Here is a 24,512-nt window from a genome sequence, read left to right as displayed (position 1 = left end):
AAAAGGGGCAAGAGGCATTTAATCTGTTTCACACCAGCAACTAAGGCAGGAACACAGCATACTAAAGCCCTCAAGACTCTATCATTCCTACTTGTCCTCACACTAGACAGAACACCAACAAAATCAAAGTAATTTTAGTGTTTGATTCTTACCTGTGTGATAAAATTTTCCTGAAAATCCCAGGTTGAAAGTAAAATTTGTAATCTGGGCTCTCAAAAGATTCTGAGTATCAAGCAGGGCCTGAAAAAGAAGCAAACCAGCATATAAACATACCTGTAGAGAACACAACCTGGCACACCACCTTAATATAACAATATAAATATTTTTACAGTTATGTGCCTTTTCAACTGGTTTTGATATTTAAAAGCAGCTCTTGATGTATGACAGAGAGGTACAGATATTTTTATTAGCACATAAAGATTAAAGACCTCATGAAAACTCCATCATTTTCCTCATGAAGATAACCAGCTACTAAATGCTGGGATACTCCCTGAATCATGAGAGAGGAAAACAAAGGCACACAGAGACAAAAGACCTTCCAGCAGTCACTCAGTAAACCTGGGCCACAGCCAGGAATTCATTTCAGATCTCCTGTGCCCCCCAGCACTGCTCCATTCACACGGATGAAGAGCAACTGTCAGAGTTACATTTCTCTGCATCAGCTTAAGTACATCCACAGCATTTCAGTCATGTTTCAAAATCATGGGCAAGGCAAAAAGAAAAATCTAGAGGGACAGCAAGAAGCGAAATCAACCCTATTACACATCAAAAAACTGGATTGCAGATTCCCCCAAATTGTGACTCATTTCTCAGACAGTGAGCAATACTGACTGTCAGGATCTGTGTACTTGCACTAAAGCACTACAAACAAAAAAACAGCATGTAGGAAGAAGGGGGAAGCATTATTCATCAGGTACAGCTTCACTGACGGGTTTCAATATGCTCTTCTTGATTTGTTACTCCTAAGATTTACATATCGCATTGAGGAATTCTCTCCCAGACTCTTACAGCCTGCTGTTCTCTCGTTCAGTCTTCCAGGCGGAACAGAGAAATCCAGCTTTCCAAACTTTGCAAAGCAAAAACAAAACAGACAAGCAAAGGTCATGGAAAAGCTTTCCAAGACAACATACAGCATAGCACAATGACTTTAATAAAGCATCTGAAAACATCACTCTTGTCAGAGAAGCCTGTGCTATGAATGGGGAATGTATTTAACTGCACAAAAAAGATTAAAATGACTGGAGATTTTCAAAAGTTGAATGGTCTAGCAGGCGCCCTACTCTTGAAATGCAAAGGCAACTTAGTGCCTTGAAAAATATGATCCAGTAACTTTCATTATTTTCACTGGATATTTTCATTTTATAAGTGATTAGCCTACAATTATATGCCAATGACAACAAAATAGTAGAAAGTCCAGTCCAGTAGAGGTATTAAGCACAGTACACTCAACTTAGAATTCCTTAAAATATGACCCATTTTACAGACTGAGGCAATATCCACCTTGTTAGAGCACACAAGCTCTTCAGGTCTTTCCCAGGGCTCACCTGGTAAAGATCATCATCTTTCACCACAAAGCCTGAAAACTGTCCTGTGAACAAGAGACATCCTAAAGGAATGAGCAAAATGAAGCAGAGGATGGAGATAATTGAAACCAAGCTCCAGACTTACGAATCAGAATATTAAGCAAAAAATCTTGCAACACTGTAACAAGGGCTTCTGCACAGGCTGAGAGTGCAAAGATCTCCAAGGAGGGTTCTTATTCTAATGAAAGGCAGCAAATCTGCACAGGACTAATATGAAAACCAACCCTGGGCTGCTCGGAATCTATTCAAGGAAATAACCTTATCTCTGAGTGGCTAAAAAGTAGGAGGCAAATAATCCAGCTATTCCCTTCCTGTGCTAAGGGCACATGTTGAGGAGAAGGGATCCTGAGCACAGCCTGACAGCGAGGTGGCACAAAGGGCTGTTCACTTCTTTCCCTCCACATTAAGAGCTGTGAGCATTTTTTTGAGGTGAAGGTTTTATGCTGTACCTTTCTAACACCTAACACCTTCCCAGCTTGTCACCTCCAATCTGGTCTCCATCCAGCAGGATGGAAAACTAGAATGACCAACAGGCTTTTCAAAGGGAGGAGGGAGAAAGGTGGCAAAAGGTCCAAGACATTTCTGGAACAAGGCAACACAGAGCTCACTTCTTCCTTGGGAATTAATTCTGCCAGGGTGCTTCCCACCTTCTTGCCTTGTGTTGGGAATGTATCAGCTAATTCCAAGGGTGTACCTGCTCTGCCTGTGAAGAGGGAGGCCACAGACAAGCTGTGAACCACTCTGGGTACAGACAAGCCGAGCTAACATTTGAGTAGTCGTGCCTATGATTATTTTCTGGGCGACTTGACATTTTACTCATCTTTCAGGTTCTAAAAACAAAATGTTAAAACTCATGAAAAATATATAGTAGCAGATGGCAGGGCGTATTACTGTGAGTTTCCGTCAGAAAGAGGGAAAGAGAGAAATGTAGGGGGACTAAAAGCCTGAAATTTCCTTTTTACATGCTGTTTTATAAGCTGAAGGTAAAGTGCTGGTATTTTCTGGAGATTTTATAACTATTTATGAACAGCACCTCTGGGTATCTGAATGAGATGTTACATAAATACACCAGTACTGAAGATTATATTTTAAAACCATCTAGTAAAGTCTTCATATGTTTATAAATAATTATTTAGTACATGTTATATTTCTGCTGGTACTATAAGGAAAATAAAACGCTGGCTGCATAATCCCTTTCATGTACACAGCTCCAAAGGAATACTTTCTTTTGAACTTTTCCTAAGCTCACAAACTAGGTTTAGGAAACTCCCAGTGCCAGAAATCAAATGTAAATGTTCAATACATGATGAAAGACACCTTTCTTCACTGACAGTAAACACCAAAATCTCAGAAAAAGGCCCTGTTACAATTCAAGGGATAGACACAAGTTATCCTGACAGCAAAACAACAGACTTCCTCATCTCTCAAGAAAGGACAGAGGCATGGACAGATGACATGAGCTGTCAAAAGTTTTTGTTCAAGTAAATCAGCTGAAAAGCCAAAGAGAAAACTTATATCTGCAAGCCTGCTTCCCACTTGCATAGCCAGAAAGCCATGCTGCCTCCTACCCTCAAACACCTCAATGTGCTTTCTCTTCAGACTCTGCCACAGAAAAGCTGCAAGTGTCAGCCTGTCTTCAGCAAACAGACAGTTGTGATTTCTTCAGCATCAACACAAATATTCAGACTCAAATGCCTTGACTGATCAAAGGAATAAATCAAGATTGCCTTGTTGAACTCTGGTTCACCAAAGAGGAATGATGCCTTCTTTGTGCAGTCACACCAACATATTTATGACTATTTTCCTGCTGAAAAGCTGCTAAAGAACTCAGACATTTGAAAAGAGAAATAGTTCAATATTCTGGTAATTCTACTTGCAATCACGTACATTTCAACTAAATTGGCAACCAGACAGAGAGAGCCCCACAGTGCTGCAGCATTAACATCTTACACTTCACATCAGCACATGCTTTTATGTCAGCAACAAATGCAAGGGCAGCTTCGTCGTTTTCCAGAAAGCCTTTCTCATCCTTTTTTGGGAAACAGATCTCATCTCTTAATGCTTGCTTGCTTAACTGTTTTACTGTCTGAAAATACTATCAAGGGAGCCATTAAATTAGGAAGTATTTTGCTTTTGAGTAAAATTTCTAATGTTGTGTTGGCTCTTCAATAAAGGCAAGGACCAGTTAATAGAAAGCGCAATGTGAAAGCGTCTGAGCTAAGCAGAGCAAGCCCCTCTAGGGGAGCTCTTATTCAGAAGTAGCTTTAATTTGTCCATATTGTATTTCTTCTGTAACCCCTGCAAGAGAGGGAAGAACCAGAACCAAAGCCATTTTCTGAGTGGAGCTCTTGGTGTAGAAAGGTTTAATGAGCTGGAACTGATGCAATGTCCTTTTACTCCGCTCTTTTTGGGACATCACTTGGCCTTGTCCTGCTCTGGGAGTGCTACAGCAGAAGCTGCTGCTCAGGTACTGCTACATCACCTGCCTCCCTCAACCTCCCCCTCCTGCAGAACCTGGGGTGCTGGGAAGCAGCAGGACAAGCAGCGACACAAGAAAGCCTCAGTGAAGGTCCAACCCAAGGGTCTGGGAATCAGGATTTTATTGGACTGTTTTGCTTCTGAGGAAAAATGATAAATGATAAATTATGTATTTTGGAACATCATTAAAATGCAATGACTACTCTTTCTGAATTTCCAAGATCAGCAATTTGACACCTATTACCATAAACATTTAATCTATGTGGGAGAAAGAATAACTGCTTTGGGTACAGGGATATACCTGAAAAAAACCATTTTATCTATACTTTAGACAAAAGGACAAGAAAGCTTCATTTATCTTTGTGCACTCTGTTAGCAGAGCTGACACTACAGAGGGGGCAAGAGAAAAAACAAAGAAAACCTTTGGTTTTTTCTGCAAAGTGTTTTGCTGGCAGAGAACGGGTAACCCAATTTTCCCTCTAAGTGTCAATAAAGTATCAGCCTGGAGCCCAATTATGGGCCCCCTAAGGTTTTTAGTGTCCGATAGAAGAAAAAAATTGAGGAGCCACAACTTCACCTCAGGGTCCAAACTTATGTGTCCAGTGAAGGATCCACAAAATATAAAGAGCCACTTTGGAAAATGCTGCTCAAATGATTTCAATAAAAAGTCTTTTTATCGGGATACACTGTTTTAAATGTCACAGGGTCTTCCTTTAGAGTTGTTTTTTATCCCATACAATAATGATCTTGATGATAGTGCAATTACGTATTTTCAAGTAATTAGGCTCTTTCATCTAGGTAAATCATCTGTACAACCAAGAGATTTAAGAAATATTTCTAACTTCCTTCACCAACTTCTCACTTCTTGGAGGCTGAGGTACCAGCTAATGAGAATTCAGCTAATTATGGCAAGGTAACTTGAAGGTTATAAATACTCGGTGCCAATAGCATTTAATAAAGCAAGGTAATTAGCACTCTGTTTTCAGGGTACTGTCTGAACTTCAGCTTTATTAGCTGGTAATTACACTGTTCTTAGATGAAAGAGGTTACTGTTACTAAACAGCTAAACGATCTCATTATTTTGCAGTTAGAAGAAATAAAATCCTGCATTTCTTTTAATTAAAGGTCAAAAAAAACCCCAGGTCAGTTGAAACAGAACTAATAAAACATCTTACTGCTACCTATTTTCCCGTGGATTTTGGTCAGATTGTTGTCAATAGAAACCTTGCTGGCTGCATTTTTACCTAATACTTGACCTGCTTATCTAACACCAAGTATTGAGAAGTGAGTTCTCAGAGTATAAAAGAACTCAGAGCAAAACCAAAATATCTCTAAAATGCATTTAGAATCTCTTGGTATTTTTAAGTTCTTGGATCTGGCGATGGTCAGTACAGAGGCAATGTGAGTTTTGTTAGCCCCAGCGGAAGCACTCTGGTAGCTGAGCTGCAGTCACACACAGCCCCAGAGCTGCCTCAGCCCCGAGCACGACAGGCCATCCCTCAGATGCTGTTCCAGGTCACTTCTGGGCCACTCTTCTCTGCCTGCTTAGTCTGGCTTGTCTCCATTGCATCCCACCAGCAGCACATAAATTCTAAGGGCTGTTCATTGATTTGTGTTGACACTTGTCTGGCTCCCAGGAAATGTTAAGCATTACACCTCTGCACCCCTCATTAGCCAACCCACACTTCTGCAGCTTCACATCCTGTCTGCAAGGGTGCACAGTGCTCTGTCACGGATAAAACAGTGCCATGGCTGTTCTGTCCAACTGAACATGTATTTTAAAGTCACCCGGCTCGGAAAGGACAGAGGTTGTGATCTGAGCTCCCAGCTCCCCCTTCATTATCAACAGCACATTTGCTCCTTATTTAATGCTCCCTCACAGGCCAGCTCCAGCTGTAGCTCCCACTGAAGGCAGCAGGCCCAGCAGGCAGACCTGGCTGCAGGACAAGGAGGGCTGTAGCACATCCCAACCCCTGACTGGGCCCTCTCACCCTGCCACTGGCAGGGAGTGGCTGGAAACACCTGCAGGGCTCAGCCCTGGAAGAAGATCAAGGCCTGATCTCTGAGCAGCAGAGAGCTCGGGGCTCAGCTGATGCACAGGCAGCTGCAGCTGGGGCACTGCAGCAGCACTGCTCTGACAAGTCTGTCCCTGGCCACCTTACTCTGCCCAAAGCACTGATGTCTTAGAGGTGCAGCTTCAGGCCCACCTATACACCGTGGCTGGTGTACAAAAGGTGACATTGTGTAAAACACAGTTTATCACAAATTTCATTCCAAAACTGCTATTCCCAAGGTGCAATAGCCTGCAGCAACTTTCATGCTGCTGCCTAGGACCTGCTCTCCACGTCAGGTCTCCAAAGCACCTCCTTCCCTTCCTGCTCTGCCCCACACATCCTGTCCAGATAAGAAAGGAACAGTAACCTCACTCCAACCCCCTGCCAAGGGCAGGGACACCTTCCACTAGACCAGGTCGTTCCAAGCCCCATCCAACCTGGCCTTGGACACTTCAAGGGGTGGGGACACCACAGCTTCTCTGGGTAGCCTGTGCTAAGGCCTCACCACTCTCACTGTAAAAGTCTCTCTTTCCTGATGTCTGATATAAATCTACTCTCTTTCAATTTAATTCCTGGACTGACAGAGGAAGACTGTGAAATAAAAAAATAAAAATCCAATTCTTTAGGTAATGAAAGTAAAAATGTAATGTCAGTGTTACATATATCAAATCCAAGAGAGTGTGAATATGGTCTTCTGGAAAAACCTCAGCCTTACTTTTTATCTTCAGTGCCAATATTTTTCGGACCTCAAAGCCTAAGCCTGGACAAACTAAGACCCACTTATCCCCAAAAGGACTACAGGCTGTGCTTCCTGCTCAGCACAATTTAAAATAAATAAGATTTAAAAGTCTGGTCTACACCATTACGTAAACAATCAGAGCTCAAGAGTGAGTGAAATTTATCTATTTTTCCAATGCACATAGAATTCAAAGCACCTAAATTTCGATACTCTTTTTCCCACAGAGTAACAATTGCCACACTTAAAACATAAATCTGTTACATGATTACAGAAAAACTCAACTCCACAAACCAAGGTATAACAAGCTGCTATTTAGGTACCTTGGAAGAAGTATTGGAGTCTGCAAGCTACGTCTAAAATGCTGACACCAAGCAAAGAGAACACCTTGGGGTTTGCTTTCCTCTTGGCTGATACTTTTCCGCCCCAGGTAAGACTAAAGCACAGCATTTGTGTCAGTGCTGAGTTCTACATACTAGAGAACAAAGAGGGCAAATTAATGAAGACTCAAACCCTGTAAAATAGAGGAAAACCAAAATAAACTGGTTGCTCTCCCTGCTTAGCAAAGCATGACAAAATGACCACATTACTCGTATATTAAATAAAGATCATTCCAAGTGCTGGGCAATGCACTGATGTCACAGTTAACTCACAAATGCTCCTTAGATGTTCTTTTTTTTTTCCTAATAGAGCCAAAAGGATTCCTCTGCTTCTAATACTCTTTCTGAATAAAAATAGCTATCTACCTCTGTTTCAGGTGACCTAAGAAAAACCAGAAGCTCGTTTTCTATGTTTCATCTTTACTGACAGAAAAAAAAAACCAATCTTTAACAAAAAATTTTTCATTTTCTCACTCTGTCTGAAAGCTCCAGGTAAGATACAGATGGGAATTCAATGTTCAGCTTGCTCACCAGCCAAGGGTCACAATTTATGGTTTTCTCCTTCTCCTTATGAGTAGTTCTAAAGCTGTTGAATCAAATTCCCCAGCTACATCAGCATTGGTATCAAAGAAATTACAAAAAAAAAAAAAAAAAAGCCCAGGAGAAAGTTTCCACAAAATAACAAATACATCTCTTTTCTCAAGCCATACTTTTATGATTATATATATAGCCAACACAGAAATAACGTAAAAACTTATTTCAAGGTAATAAGAACTTTGACAATTTCATTGGCTCCCACATTGTACCAAGTCTAAAGGACGTAACTGCAGAAAATCCCAAGACTTCTGTGAAAAAGGGGGGGGTGGGGTGGTGGTGTGATTTTGTCAAAAGTGTTAATGCACGCCTTACCTGCTTTCATGAGTGCTTGCATTCCTAAAAGACACGATTACAAAAGCTAGATGTGCCCAGATAAACATCCCAGCTGGCAAAGTCTACTCTTGCAGCCTCAAACCAACACACAGGAATCCAACTGAGCTCTGCATTTGATTTACTGCACGAGACTGAGAACCTATCTTAATACAAATCCCTTGCCAATATTATATTCCTTGCAATAGCATATTTCACACTCTTTTGCCAAATCTGATTTTTAAAGACTTACATAATCCTTCAACTTCCTTTTGGATATTAGCCTCTACTCTGCTGCTTTTATTGGCTCTTCAGCCTACACTTAAATATCTCTGTGCCTTACATTGAATGCTTTTATCCATCCTCACTGTTTATACCCTGCAGACATCTGCAGCCTATTGCTTTCTGCTTTGGTCACTGTTACTTACTGCATTCTTTAGCCTTTATATTTTCTCTTTTTTTTGCTCAGATGTTTCCTGACTATTCTGGTGTCTCTAAGCACTCCCCAAATATTTCTAACCCAGTAGTGAAGAACTGAGCACCATCTAGAAATCTCAGTCAGTAAGATGAAGTACTTCAGCGATGTAAAATATTTTTCATAGTCTGTTTGAATTTAAATTCAGCTTACATTACAAACCTAGATATATTTAAGTATTCATCTTGTTTTAGGAGTCTCAGGATTACCATCTTCAACATTTCTATTACCTTTAGCAATGGCAGTGGGAAAGGACAAGGGAAAATAGGAACATCTTGCAGCATAAAATAACATTTTTTACAGAAATGCAAAATTGATTTTCAGCCTCCTTTTGAGTGCCATTAGCACTCTATTGAAGACAACTCTGAGGTATCTTTAGTCCAAGTCCACTTTAAAATGAAGAAGAGACACTTGGCTTATTCCTAGGATTGCTAACACTAAGAGGCAAGTAAATGGGAGCTTGAGGAAGAGCTGTGGCTTACCAGTTCCACAAAAATGCAACCACTGTTCCCAAACCAAATCAAACCTGTCTCCTCTGGAGAGCCTTTGTCATGTGGATTTACTGACCTGGGTTGGCATGGATTTGGGGAACATTCTTCTGCACAGTCACAGGCTTTTTTATTTGTTCTCACCACTGTTTCTATTTTCAAATGGATTGCAGTACAATTTCTGCAATATAAAGTGGTTTTAAATTTAATTTATTACTTATCTCAGATATGAAGCTACACTTCAAGGAGAACAGTAATTCATCTCCAGGACTGCAAAGTGAAAGAAGGAATCTCCTAAAGAGTAACTACTTCTAAAAATTGGTCGTAAGGTTTTTATGGTCTGTGCACAGAAAATAAACTGGAATTGGAAACAGATAGGGAGTTGTTATTCCATGAGGGGCTACACATAAACGGGCAACCAACTGCTTTTCCTTCACATGGTTTTGTAAGCATGGTCACCTAGAATCAGTCATGTCATTGCACTGACCTTCCAGGATGAACAGGAGAAGCAAGGCCACTTGCCATGCTGCTGTACTGTAAAGGAAACAAATGAATTAGGAGTCTCACTAGATTAGGACTTCCACTCCGGTTTTTGTCTTCTCGCCAGACTGTGCCCTGTGATGCTACTGAAGAGCAGGATGGAGGAAGGCTCCCTTTTGCTATCATGTTTTACAGTTAATGACTTTGATTTCTAGATCTGCCTGCAGTTTGGTTTTTATTTGTTGGCTGTGAAAGTTTTATTTCGTTCTGTGAGCAGCAGGAAGTGGATGGCTAACTTGTCACTGAAAAAGCCCAGAATAAATCTTGCAGCAGCCACTCGTACGCTGCTGCTGAATCAGTGCAGCTCTGCAGGAAGCTGTAATGCATTATTATTGTTTGTATTATTGAGGTGCTTGCTGAACAAAGAGCCTCTGACCAAGAGAGCTCGCAATCCAAGGAAAGAGAGGGATTGATAGGACAGCAGCTTGTGTTTCCGTGGCCAGATGGATCGACCCAATCACTGCAGAGTTTAGGTTATGCTGACAACACTCAAAGTGTGCAGAATCACGCATTTTTTATCGTGCCCATGAAAATACTCACCTTCATTCCTAAAGTGTGTACTTTTAAACAGACAGAGGAAGGCAGACCTTGCTAACCATGTGGCTGTGAACCAAGAATTACTTCAGTGCAGGTTGGCAACACAGGGTGGACATAAGGATTTCTTATGGATTTCTTTGCATAGGAAGCCTTATGCTCAAGAGTAAATATATCTCTGCATAATACATTATGTCAAGGGAAAAGCCAGGAACAGCATTCCCAAGTATTCAGAATTGGATCAATTGATCTCAGGTGAGTGTCATTCCTTAAGTTTTATTTAAAAGAGCTCTTGAATCAGAAAACTCCATTGAGAATAGGAAGACACCATTGTCACATTAAGCCTAAGGATAGCAAAGTGTTCACCACCACAGAGAAATACGGGGAATTCAGAAATGAAAACAAAGTACTCTGATTTTCTGGAAAGATGCAAATGACTGAACCCACAGTGCAAACCATCTTACTTGGGAAAGCAGCAGCAGATCCACAGAAGCCATGATTTCTTTACTTTGGTTCTATCCTGAAGAAACCAAGGAGTGAATAACCAATAGTCAGATCAAGTGCTGGGGTACAAGAGCTTGAAGCAAATCAGCCTTTTTGCTCTCAAAGACCTCATGGGATTTACCATGCCAAGAAACAGTTTCTGCAGTCTCTCTGACAATAAAAAACTGCAACTCAAATGCATTTGTCTTCTCTTAGTACCTGCCACTGAATTTATAACAGCAGAAGAAGGTGCAACTCTTGACGTATCACTGTCTCAAGACTCAGGTCTGCATCAAACATTTTTAGGTATTCATGTACAGTGTCAGAACATTACAATTAACAACCAAACCAAACAAAAAGCTCCAACAGATTCAGTTATTCAAGTACTGCAAAACTAAACAGAGGGGAAAAAAATACAAAAATTCATTTTGCAAAGAAAACCAAACACAAAATACCTGATGAAACAAACAAGAATTTAATCAAAAGCAGAACTAATGGAAACCCCTGAATTTACAGGAATGAAGGCTGCAACACCAAAACTGCATGCGTGGTTTTCGTCATCATCCACCATGGATAAACTGCTAAATTAAACTCAGCACCAAGCTTATTCCATGGATTTGGTTGTGTCCAGCTCACACAGGTGCAAAAGAGGAAGAGGCCCACAAGGAATTCCCAGCATTGCGCTGGCAGCCCCAGAAGTGTCATACTCAAAGCAGAGCCAGCTCATCTGCATCCCTGTGGCCCCTCTGCAGTCCTCTTGCCCTGGGCGAGGATTTTTATCATGCTTTTAACTTCAAACATGAGTCTGATTTTAACAAAAAGAGCTGGGCTCTATTGAGCAGCAGTTGTATCCATCTTACTAGATTAAAATTCACAGAGGCTGGCACATATACTAGACTGCTTTTAGAAGTTAGATGTTATGGTGACTGACTGGTAGACTGTACTATATGCTGGTAGCAGCCCATAAAATATTAAGAATTTCTATAACTTTTTTTAAAGTTGTATTTTAGTTCTGAAATCTAATTCTAACTCTCTACTGTCTCACAGCGTGCCGTATTCCACACTACAGCTGACACAATATGCTCAAGTAAGCCAGTCTTGCTAGGGCATCAGATAGCTAGAAAGATTGCCCAGTCAGTAATTTTCCTTCTCCTTGACACTTCTGAAGAACTGAATGCACTTTTTACCTGCTATTTCCAACAAGTGAGTAAGAAATAGCTTAGGAGCTTCAGGTCAAATTAAGAGAGAATGTATGTACACACACAGCAGACACATTCCACAACGGTATACAGGTATTGCAGCTAACCAGCTGGGAATGCAGAATGATTTAGCAGAACAAAAGTTCATAATCATTAATTTCTTATGTAATTTAAAGACGTGATTAAAAAGATTTTTTGATCGTCCCCAAAGGAAGGATTTATGGCTCAGTGGTTCTGCAGCTGACACATTTGATGACACATCTGTCATTTTTTTTCTGATAACCTGCTACGTGATCCTACAGATAAAGAAACAATTAGCTTAGAGAATTAGACTTCCTCCTGTGACAGGGACCATCCTTTGTCTTGACAAGTCAGGCTTTCTGCCTGAACCTTTTAGCCCTTGTGCCTTAACACAATATATAGGGAAAATTCTCTTCCAAGGCAAATATTTAGGTCATTCCTGTGCACGAAAAACTGAACAGCCAAATGACTGGATTTTTAAAATTTATAGCCAAGTCATCTGCTTTGCCTTGGGAAGTTCTGGTTTCTTTCCATGCATGCTGCAGAGGGTGAAAAGATACTTAATGGAATTTAAATAACTGCAATAATTTAAGTAGTGCTGAGTAATATGGATGAATTTGATCCAGGGAATATACAATTAGCTCTTAGTGGGGAAATCTGTTTTTAAACAGAACTATATTAAACAAAAGGTTAGGCCACCAATGTTACTAAGAAAGCAACAAAGAAGTAACAGCACTGGCTATGGAAAATGGAAGAGGACTGATCTGACCCAACACAAATGTTTATATCTGGAAACAATTTATGAACAAAGCCACATACTTTTAAGGTGCAATTCACTTAACCAGGGCCTCCCTGAAGATGAGCTGTTTTTCTGTGTTTATGTCTACTGTGGGAATTTAGAGGAGTAACTCCATTAGAGGTGTCTGCCTTATAAACCTCAACATCCAGGCAAGATGAGAGACTGTATGGAGACTGAAGGGCTAAGAATTGATTCCTTTTGGCTGAACCCTCTCCATTACCAGAACAATGTTTATCACAGCTCTTGCCTCCAATTCTCCCTTGATTAATGCTGGAAGACTACAGCCTGAGTCTTGTATTGCCCACTGCAATGCACATATGCACTAACTATGCACTGCCCAAGCACTTCCAAACCAGAATGACAGATAAGGATCTATAATCCTCCTCCAATAATGGATATGGTTAATACAAATATTTTTCCTTGGCAATTATAAAGAATAACTACAGATATAGAAAAAGGTTAGACTTACCTGAAGAGATCCCCATCCTGACTTCAATTCAGTCTCTTTTGAAAAACACACAAAGGACCAGGCAGTCAAAAGCAGCTCAAACAGCTAATTATTAAGAAAAAAATAATTTTGCAGTGTTCTAATTTTTCATTTGAAAAATGTGATTAACTCTCAAGGAACTCCAGCAAGTGCATATACTGGGGAAACAAAGAGAAAGGTGGATGGCCAAGACCACCAGCACGAAACAAACTGTCATCAGGGAAAAAACCCACATTTAATTTCCCCTCTTTTATCATCTGCTTCTCCCTTGAAAAATCTCAATTATTTATAGTAATAAAAATTTCACAAAGAGTAACTCTCACAAAAGAAGATATTAAATTAGTAGACTGTCAGCCAGGACAACCACGGTCTATTAAGATAAACTTATCCTGTAGATATCTAGATAGATTATTCTCTGTATGTCCATTTAAATGAATTATTTGCACTGCACAGGCTCTTAAGTCTTTCTAAAAGAAACAAGGAAAATAAAATATAACATTGTCGCAGCCTAATGGTCCCTCCTGCCTGATAGACAATAGGAGAGAAAACAACTTACTGAAAAATGAATGTTGAGTTGATTATTACCAAGCTTATTTTCAAAGTGGGAGGCAATTAGACCATGGAAACATTCTCTTCCATTATTTCTATTTTACCAGAGGAAGATAAAGTACATAAATACAAGGATGGATGGTTATTGTTGATGCACAGTGAAAGCTACTCAGTATCTTACATCAAAGAACTGTGTTCCATCAGCCCAGATGTTACACACAGACTGGTAAATCCCTAACAAGTACTTATTCAAAAAATCTGAACCACTGTTTTAAGTTGTTGGGGTCCTATTTTTTTTTTTTTTTTTGGTGATTAAAGAAGCTGTAGTGAAACTAGAATAAACCTAACCTGCTGTTTAACAAAACAAAGCTTTTACAACAGGATTTAGGTTGATAAACTATGTTTGAAAAACATTTTCAGAAGGGCTCTTTACTCTTGTTCCTGACACTATAGGTACTTGAGCTGAAGTAGCACCACTTGGCCTCCTCTTTAGAGGTACAGAAGACACTCATTTTGGAAGGCCTGCTTTTAATCTGACCTCTTCTGAGGTCAATACATAACACTGATTAAATATTACCACCAAACCTTATAATAGTAATTTTTCTATATACTTAACTCCAATTCACATACTTTAAAGGAGAGGGTAGTTAAGCTTTAATGGGTTAAGCCCCCAAATATTAATTATTCTGGCCACTTTGGAAATCTATTTTAGATATCTAAAGAAGAAATTCCTTTGAAATCACGATCTAATACGCAGTCAAGATCTCTCTCCTTGGAGACGCTGTCTCCTTGGAGACAGTCAAAAGGCACCTGGCCATGGCCCAGCTGAGCAGGGGGTTTAGAGCAGATGACCACCTGAGTTTTGCTACTGGTTCTGCATTACCCTTCCAGTTTCTGTACTCTGTGCCATCACAGAGCAGCCAGAACCAACCCTAGAGGTCTTCTGGCTCTTGGGAGAGTCCTTAAGTTTCAGGTTGATTAGCAATAATAGAATACTGGTAGAAACATTCACCTTACTCTCCTCCTGCTCACAGCCCTAGCAGCTGTGAGTATATGCAAAAAAATATTAAAAAGGAGATAAGTCAAACAAAATTAAATCACAAAAGAGCATCCTCCTTAATTCTATATTGCCAGTAGTTAAAATGAAAGCTTAGTGGAAATAAGCTAATTTTGAGTACTGAAATTATACCAAGTCTACACTTGGAACCTCTTTTCACACTTGCAGCGCCCAATTCCCCGTCACAGTCACTGCAGCAGAACTCAGTAAAACTCCTGTTTAATGAGATGTCATTTATCTGCAAATACACTTTACAATAACCTATTTCCAACTACTGCAAATTGATTTTGTTTCATTCCTTCCACATGTCATTGTGCCACCTAGGATAACTCCTTTGATATTAATAGTAATGAAGATGCATTGCATCTGACAGCCCTAACAACATGTTTAATACAACATTTTAACTACAAGTAGATGAAGAATCAGAAGGGAACACTTTTTTAAGATTCCATTGTTTCAGAACACAGTCCTGTATAAATGAAATTATCCTACTTAGAAGTTATTTCCACTTTGATATTACTTCTATTTAATTTGACAGTTTTATTTTGGGAAGATTACTTTCTGACATACTGCAAATTATTTTCCCCAAACAATATGGTTTATCCTGCTGTATCTGCTGTAATCAAATTTGTCTCAATAGTCTCCTGTTTCTGGTATATAACTCTGGCAATTAAATATCCCAACTTATTTTAAAATGACAATCCTAAGGTGTCACTTGCAAAGAGAAAACACAAAACATGCTGTCTCCGACTGCTGTTGCACAACACAGTGATGGATTTATTCAGGCTTTATTTTACCCACTTTGTCACCAGAAAGTGTTGCTTCTGCAGAACAACACACATTCTGCCAGTGATGTTTGTCAGATCTGACTCTTTTCCTGCCACCTGAGTTTGCTTTTAGGAGACTCTCCAAGCATGCTCCTTCCTCTAATTCAAACGCTGCCATCGTGCCCTCCACAGGAAAACCATTTAGGAAGCTTCATCTTTACTTCTGCTCTCTTCCACGTGATTTGTTTGCCTAAGGAAAACACCTACTTAACAAGGAGGCAAATCTCATTTATTATTGCATGTACGGAGGATGTTTCAGAAAAGAGTGTCTGTTGCAATTTTAAAGCAAATTAAAAGTTGAACTGCAGGGTCAAACGTCTAGTTCAAGGAAGCACTGTATGAAGAGCTGCTGTAGCTTGACAAATATATTAACACTGAAAAAACCTAAAAACATGGCTAAATATGAAACAAAAATAACCCACTGCATGTGGTGCTGTCCTTGTCTTTCCATCTTGCTGTTCCTCATTCCATTAACCAAGTTCTAAGAAAATATTCTCCCTTAGTTTTAGCACAAATAGGGCAACAACCAGTATGATACAGATTATTAGGTTCCAGACAGAGTTGAGAAAGGTGACCTCCTACTACCTGCTTTGGGACAACCAAAACAACAACTCCTCACAAAAAGCACAGAAGAAATACTTACAGGGAGAAATAATGTTGGTCAGTAGCACCAACATCATAACAACTATCAATCACCTCATTTAACAGCACAACAGAGTGGAAAAGAACCTTCAGCAATGTACAACTCTAAACATAAAAATGGAAATTGTCAAGTCATTTAGTGACAGAATGAGCTTTTAAGACCAATAGTAACACAAACCCTCCTTTTGCAAGCAAGTGCCATAAAACAGAGAGAGATAAGAGAGGTGAAATGCTGCAAGCAACTCCTGACATCCAAACCTATTTCTCCAGTCTACTCTTCAAAGTTTATGCTGACATTTACTGCTGCTCACTGCATTTACCTCCTGCTTGTAAGACTCTCAACATGTGCATTAATTATGAACAGCTCCAGGGTGGAGCCCTGAAGTTCCAACTATGAAGAACTATTCACTTTCAGATTAAAAAATCACTTTGCTGCAATGACCATTAGTTTGTGCACTTACTTTACCTGTACATCGTTGGTGTTCATCCTCGTTCCATCCTTGCCAACGAAGATATCATCTATGTCAACCAGAATGAACCTATCCAAGGATAGTGTGAGCTTCTTTCCAGAGAGGAAAGAGATGGCATCTATGAAAATCAGCTTGTGCAGCCAAAAATTCAAGTTATTGCCAAAAAGGACTCGCTGAATCCCATCATGGAGCCCCAAGTCATGAATTACCGTGGCATAGAGAGCATTTATAGCAGCAGGTGGAGAAAGGTTTTCTGGTGTCTTTATTTTTGCAAATATCACTGGTTGATAAGTTGTGTGATTAATCTGGAAAACGGCCCAGTCATTTCCAAGCAAGGGCCCCTTCTCAAGCTTAGAAGGTTTAGTCAGATGGAGCAGTGGGGAATGAGGGTTAATGCAACAGTCCTTAATAGCCAGATTGCTGTGGACATGGAAAGGAAAACCCTTCAACTGAAAGTTCTGCAAGCTGTTCTCATTGCCTTTGTGAAATCCGATTACACCCACACCATATTCTATGCAGTACTTATCTAGAAGGCCTCTGTTCCAGGAGTCCATATTGACGTACTTAAGAATGTTTTCATATACTATGAGAGCGTATTTGCCTTTGTTTCTGTCTATAAGCACTGGGAGGTCACCTTTCCCAGATGCAATCTCAATGTGAAACTGAAACCTGCTAGATTCCAGAATGGTTATGATATCTTGGCCTAATGTTGAGTACTGGCTTTCCACAAACACCAGCACTACAAGGTCTGTCCTCAGGGGATCAACAGGCTTCGTGGTCTTCATCTCCATCAGCTTGAATGGCAACAGTTGGGGATCACCACATTCCACTTCTGAAGAGGTTTCAGGAAGTTCATTTTCCTGTTTGTAGCCATTATACAAGTAGTAGGCAGAAATAACTATGCTCACCATACAAAAAGTGGCCAGCAAAATTACTGTTCTTTGAAAATGTCTGTGAAGTTTCAGGATAAAACTCATGGTGTTTACTTGCCTTAGATAGCTCTCAACAGCAGCATGAAAAACAAACACAGATTCTCAACAACTTGTTCCAGTCCTCTGAAATATTTATGTCACCATTGCAGCACACACATCTATCTTCCACAGAGCTTTACTGAAGGTACAATCTAGAAGAAAAGAAAATCAGAGATTTAAATGAGGCATGACCTTGTGAAGTATCATCTCCTTAAACTAATGGGGAGCAAAGAAATCACTGCCAGCCAGAGGTCTGGAGACCAACAGCTCAACATTTTGCAATAATATATTTTTTCTTGCTCCCTCTACTTGCCATGTGCATTTGAAGGTTTCTACATCTCACAGGTTCCTCAACTCAGAGGATCAAATAAAGCAGGGAGAAGCACTGCAAAGCAAAGAATTTACAGTGGTTTAGAAATTCTTTTTTCCTAAAGATAAAAGTTAGCTCCAAGTAGACAATTGCTAACAACCCAAGTATTGAAGAAAATTTATAACCTTCTACCCCTAAAAAGCTGGGGCAACATAATTGAACAAATTCTATCTTGTATTAGTTTTTCAAAGAACCAAGAACATGCATATCTTAACTGTTGTACAAACATATACTATAAATATCTATTACAGGAATTTTTTAAAGCAAAACTTCCTTTCTGCAACATTAGAGAAAAACAAAGCATTTTTTCTGGACTGTGCAGTTTTACAAACTGTTAGAAACATTTCTTTGCATTAAAAAAACCCCATAGAATAATCAAGCTCTTCAATCTGAGAAGAGAAAGTAATAAATCAAAAGTTAAACCTAACATGCAGATCACCTAAGGATATACTTATGTTCTATCTTGTACTTAAGGAAAGAGCAATTTTTCAAGCCAGCAGTACAACTGCTGTCAAAACTCCCTAGTAAAACAACTGGATGGTGTGACAAGCATAAAATATTGATCATAAGTCATAAACAAAGGTTCAGAGCAGATTTTGAAAAATATTAAGTGTGTAAGATCTAGAACATGCCACTGTAACTTCAGTGTAGTTTACACCCAGGTCCATTTGGAAATGGGATTAGGAGATGGAGTGGCATGAACATGGTCATTTCCCAACTGAGAGCTGAATCCTTCCATTCCTGGTTGGGTTTTTTTTTAATCCTACATTGTAAGCAAACTGGTCTTTCACTCCAGATTTTCAAAAAACTCCATATTTTCTAAAAAATATGATGTACTTAACAGTACCTATGTAATGCCCACAAAATTAATTAAATCCTGAAGACAGATCTTACTAGTGCCATGATGAGCACAAAGTAAAAATAAATGAGAAAAAAATCCATGTAGGGAAAAAGAAACTCCAAGTCATTCCATTCATCAAAACTGCAATTTTCAGCACAAACAGCAAGTATATGTGAGCTGTCTCATTCATAGTTAAGATTCAGAGCAAGATTCCTTCTGTCTGGATAGATTCTACTCTGCATAGATTTTAGTCTGCTCACCTTCTACTCACAGATAACTGTTTATCAACCCCTCCTCTTCGGGGAATACTTAAACTCCTGCAGCTGCAAAAAGTCCTGCTGAAAGCTTTTGGGCAGGAGACCTGCCTTTCACCCAGGCTCACCAATTAGTGTTAGACTAAAATAACACATCCCCAGCTTCCTGGGTTCTATCTGAAACAAACCTGAAGAATGCATAAAGTCCAAACAACAATATGGAAGTACCTTTAGATGAACTCATTCTTAATAACTGAAATGTCCAGCCCTTGCCACACTAGCTTCAAGAATATCATTCTGGATGGCATAACAGAACTATTTAGCATGGTAACAAGTCAGGTGACAAAGAGAAGTTCCATTCTGAACGAGTTAACACCAGAGAGAGGTTTCCAGACAGATGATTTTTCATTACACACACGAAGGGTTCTCTTCATTTTGCATTTCAATTCAGCTGCCTGAATGCCAAGAAACACATAATTTTAGTGCCTGAAATTAACAGTGACTGCATTCTGTAGAATGCACACACCTATTTGTCTTTGATAACCACAGATCTGGTTGGTCTATATATGGAAAAATGACAATTGACACTGACCTAAGCTCATAGCAAGGAAGGGCTCATGAGACAGAGCTGTTTCAACTGGGTATTACACAAGGGTTGCAACCCAAGAAACATTTGCAGCCGTTCCACAGAGAGAAAAATCTGAAGCCAGCCCAGAAATCCGTGTTTTCCTCAAGAAAAGCCCTGTCATCGTATCCTCAGCTCCTAATTGCAGGTACCCCCTGGGGCTACAGAGTGCAGCTGTAAGGAGGAGGGGCTGCAACTGCCAAGACAGATGTGAGGTTCGACTGTGAGGAATGAGGAATTCTCAGAGGCAGCAGGACACAGCCAGACTTGGCACGCTCCCTGCTGAAGACAGTCAGGAAGGAAGTGGGATGGAACAGAGCAAGGCACAAGGTTTAAATGCACACTCTCTTGGATCAGCTTGAGGCTTAGGTAATTTACACTCGCTTAAGGACTGGTTTGCATGGCAGGAGTTCCAAATAACACAGAAATAACAAAACAAAAATGTCAAAGAGAACATGTATTTTAGAATATCAACAAAGCCTTGACAAGGTACAGTTGCTTTCCTCGAGGGACAGCAGCATTTTCCCCTGAGCAACAGCACTAGCTATACTCTAGTGCTGTATTACTGCAGCATGCTAAAACAACTCACAATGCTCCTCCCTGACAGTGACATCCTGGGATGCACCACACCACACATTGTGGGGCCTATGGAGATCATGACAGTGACCTTTATCACATCTCTAGACGTGGCTTCAGGGAAGATGGTCCCTGCTTGCTCTCATTTCCTACAGTACAACCAGACAAAGTGTAATTCTCCATGTACCTACAGCGAGTAAGCTGTGAAAAGCAGCATTTCAGAAGGGGACAGTACTTGAGGAGTCTTACTTCCATGACCAAAGAATGCAATACTTCACCAAAGAAAGGAGAAGTCATGATAACATCAACATCAATAAAAAATATCCAAGTATAAGAAAAAGGCTTTAAAGAAAAAAAAATAGTCTAGAAAGTCTTTACAAGAGTTCAAGCTTGTTAATATTGTTTCAGTGCAAAAACATGAAAAATACCCATAGATAGCATCAGCAGTCTCAGCTCCTTTTGATTTCTACAGTCACATGGAATTCCGTGACAGAGGAATATGGTCCCACCTGTACCTCAAAGCACTTGAAAACAGGTGTCAAATATTAGAAGAATCCAAAGTTCCATAAAGCTGATGTTGCAATAAATTTCAGCTATAAAATAATTTGTATGGTACTTTTCTGTGGTTTGAAGCAATAAAATTTCCCTGTTTGTTTTTCTATTCTAGAACTTTATTGCTTTAGAAGAACCCACATTTGATCTCCCGTTTTGCATTTTCATGCCACTGGTCTAAAATTCAGACCAGGACCTTTTACCTCTGCTGCTCAAAGTAGAAGGTATTAAAATGCTCCCTTTAAGGTGAAAATTAGCATCTTTGAATATTCAGAATTTGGTTTTTAACTTACAGACTCACTATGGATAAGATCTTGCTGAAAGCTGAGTCATGGAAGCAAATTTTGCATTTTGTTATGAACACAGACAGCAAGGCTCAATGTTCTTGTCATCCACTGCTGAAGTGGTTTCTGCAGCCCAGAACCAGCTCATGTGAAAATCTTGCTGGTACAGGAAAGAAATATTACCTTATTAAGCAGAAGATTTACCATTCTGAACACACTGCTGGGCAGTCACAATTACAGGCATCTGCAGGCAACTAGCATGAAATAGATGCATTTGAATAGAGATCTTCAATTTGGATTGGTTTGGGGGGGTTAGAATTTGTTCTGCTCCTTCTGTTCCAGGTTTTTTCAATTCACTAACAAAGCAGCACTGACGACAGAACAACTACTGTGAGGAACCCCAAAGACCCAAAGCACACCATAAGTGAATTCCATCCACTTGCAGCTTTCTTTATTTTGTTGTTTCATTGCTAAGCATAAATGACCAAATTCTTGGCTCCCGTAAATCATTCCCCCCGATAACCCTCATGGAAACTCTTCCACAAGACAATACAAACTGGGAATGCAGCCTACTAAATTCTTCACCGGGGTTCTCAATCCAGAAACTGCACAGGCACATAAAACTGCACAGAATTTATAAAAAATGTCTGCTAAAGTAGAATCATGAGTATCAACACCATTTTTAAAATGACAAGAAACTTTTTTCTGCTGTCCTAATATCAGGATTAAAGCAATGGGCTCAACTAAAATATTCATAAATAAGAGAGAAATTGTTCTCAAATCAAATTTATCAAAGCCTAGTAAGAAAACTCCAGTTTAGTCTTACCTCAGGCCTGTGCTAGGGCAACTGTTTACTGCGACCCTTGATTAGAAACAATAAAGTTGGGTCATACTTAGAGGTAAAAAACATACTCTTAAAGGATAACAACAATCCTTTTCATTGAGAACTACTAAAAAGTTCTGCATTGAGTAGTCATCAATATTATTGAGATATGCTACATTTATCTGGGGACATATTTTTAATAACTTTCTTCTAATAATCCCCATCACTATATTGTCCTTCTGTTCTGTTCTTTACCAGACTGGACACTACCACATTGCTGGTGACATGCTGGGGATATATTACATGAAGGATGAGTTTTAAATGAAGAGCAAAAAAAAAGGAGGCATATTGTTTAGCATATTACTTTAGACATTTAAATCTCCACTGATTAGAATGCTGCTTAACTGCTTTGAACATAAAGGTCTGCTCTGGCCCGTCACTATGAAATACATCATCATCTGAAGTCATTTGAGTGTTACTAAAATGGAAATCTTTGGATATACAAAGGACATGGTAAGAAGCAGCAAAATACAATTGAACACAACCAAACCTGGGGTGAACAGCAGGGCTCAGATTTTTAAATCAGTTATGAAAACACCAAAGTAACCTCTGAGTACCCCTACTTACAACATTACTTTACTGACTAAAATATTCAAGCATTAACAGCTCAAATGAGTAAATCCAGGCTGAGAATGAGACCTTACAACTACATATTTAAAAGATACGTGCAACTTGTAAAAAGGTGATATGAGACATGAACTGTCAAGAGAAGTCTTTGAGACCCTTCAGTATCACAAAACAAACCCTGGAATGTGTGGTTATTGAAAGGCTTACATTCCCTCATAGCTGTTAGAAAAAAAAAGGGAATGGTTCAGACAGCACAGCAATTCTGACGGACAGAAATTCTTTTTCAAGTCCTTCAGGTAAGCAGTTTGTATTTCTACTGTACCTGTGGTATCCTAAGCTCCATGCTGCATTGCTTAATGCAGTACTAGAGACCCTTACAGGATAGGGATTCAAGCATTACAGATTGTCAAGAAAAAATATTTAGAAAGATGAAATATACAATGTTTAAAAATAGTTTCAAAGAAGGTTTTAAAGACTTCAACAGAACACAGAACTTTAGTTTAGTCTTCAAATTACTCTTTACCTTCATACAACACTTTGTACAGAAATATCTTTAAGCTCTTGACATCACACAAGTTTTCTGAGATAAACCCTGTTATTTTTCAGCAATTGCAAAAACATCAGTACCTAAAGAGTAAATTATTTGCTCAAGGTCTCTGAGATAAATGTCCAGCACACTGTCTGGTCCGTGCCCATACCATTCCTTCCCGTCACTTTTGTCCCACAACCACAAAGTGTAAAGAGTTAATAAGGCAGAGTTCAGCACCATTTCTTCCGAGACACCCGAGTGGGGATGCTGACAGTGAGAGAAACCTTCTTTCTTTCACTTACCATTCTATTAGGAAGAGAAAAGCCCACCACACCAAAACCTGAAGCAATTATCCAGCATATCAGATATCGAACTGAATAATATACAACTTTTCTGCCATTTCCCGAGGGTTGCACATGACAGCTGAACCGAGCAGCAGCACACATCAATTTTTGACAGGATTTGGGGAATCCAAGTAGCTATAACCACTTGAAGTTATGAATAAGTACTGCACTAGGCTGACTAATTTTGTCCCCCAACAGAGCCATAACCAACCCCGCAAACACTAGAGGGCAACAGCGTCGCGCCTGACAACCCCGCGAGGAGAGCGAAAGGGAAAAGCCCAGCCACTGAAGGGCTGGTGCGGGGACCGCGCCAGGCAGATGCTGAGTGCGCCGGCAAACAAGAAAAACAAACCCAAACCCCAAGAAAGCCCACAGAACAGCCCCGTAAGCACTGCCTCCGCAGCGGGAGCCTCAGTGCCGGGCAGACGGCCCATCCCGCCGCGCTCCCGGCCCGGGCGGCGCCCGCAGCGGAGCGGGAGCCTGCGGGTCTCGGGCACAACTTTGCCGGGGGCACGGAGCCGGCGAGCGCAGAGCTGTGCGGCTTCGCCGCGCCGGGCCCGCGGGCACCGCCCGCCCCGCTCGTTACCTCCGGGCGCGCTCCGCCGGCATGTCCCTGCGAGGTGCCTCAGATCCCGCCGCCGTCTGTGCCCTCCGCAGAGCCCGCTCCGGGAGAGGCGCCGGGGGCGGCGGGCACGGAGCCGCCCGGGGCGCGGAGGTGCGGCGGGGCTGCCGCCGGGGGTGCAGCACCGCCCGGCAGCCTCGCCGCGCCCTCCCGGAGGAGGAGCCGCGCTCGCCGGCGAGGGGCGGGCGGGGGCTCCGCCGCACCGCCTCCCACATCGCCCGCCTTCCTCCGAGGCTCGGCCGGGCCGGGGGTGGTGGCGGCCCCGGGCCCTCAGGCGGCGTCCGCCCTCAGAGGCCCGCGGGGTCCGCCCCTCACGGCACCTGCGGCGCCCCCCTCCAGCACGGGGGTCGCCGCTGCCTCAGTTGTGGGATTCTTAGTCCCAGTCT

General features: G+C 40.8%; 1 protein-coding gene across 1 annotated transcript in view; it reads right to left on the bottom strand.

The window, feature by feature from the left end:
- The window catches only part of LOC103821426 (bifunctional heparan sulfate N-deacetylase/N-sulfotransferase 3), a 51,807-nt gene extending 27,583 nt beyond the window's left edge, over positions 1-24,224 (bottom strand). Inside the window, exons 1-3 of the mRNA XM_030239094.2 lie at positions 24,091-24,224; positions 16,705-17,831; positions 153-240 (exon numbers count right to left, since the gene is read on the bottom strand). Coding sequence (XP_030094954.1) covers positions 153-240; positions 16,705-17,685 — 1,069 coding nt within the window. The 5' untranslated portion in view covers positions 17,686-17,831; positions 24,091-24,224. The remainder of the gene's footprint in view (positions 1-152; positions 241-16,704; positions 17,832-24,090) is intronic.
- Positions 24,225-24,512: the final 288 nt, after the last annotated feature.

The sequence above is a fragment of the Serinus canaria genome, chromosome 4 (assembly GCF_022539315.1).
Source record: "Serinus canaria isolate serCan28SL12 chromosome 4, serCan2020, whole genome shotgun sequence".
Taxonomy (NCBI): domain Eukaryota; kingdom Metazoa; phylum Chordata; class Aves; order Passeriformes; family Fringillidae; genus Serinus; species Serinus canaria.
Note: the sequence above shows the minus strand (reverse complement) of the source record. Positions and strands in the feature narration are given on the sequence as shown.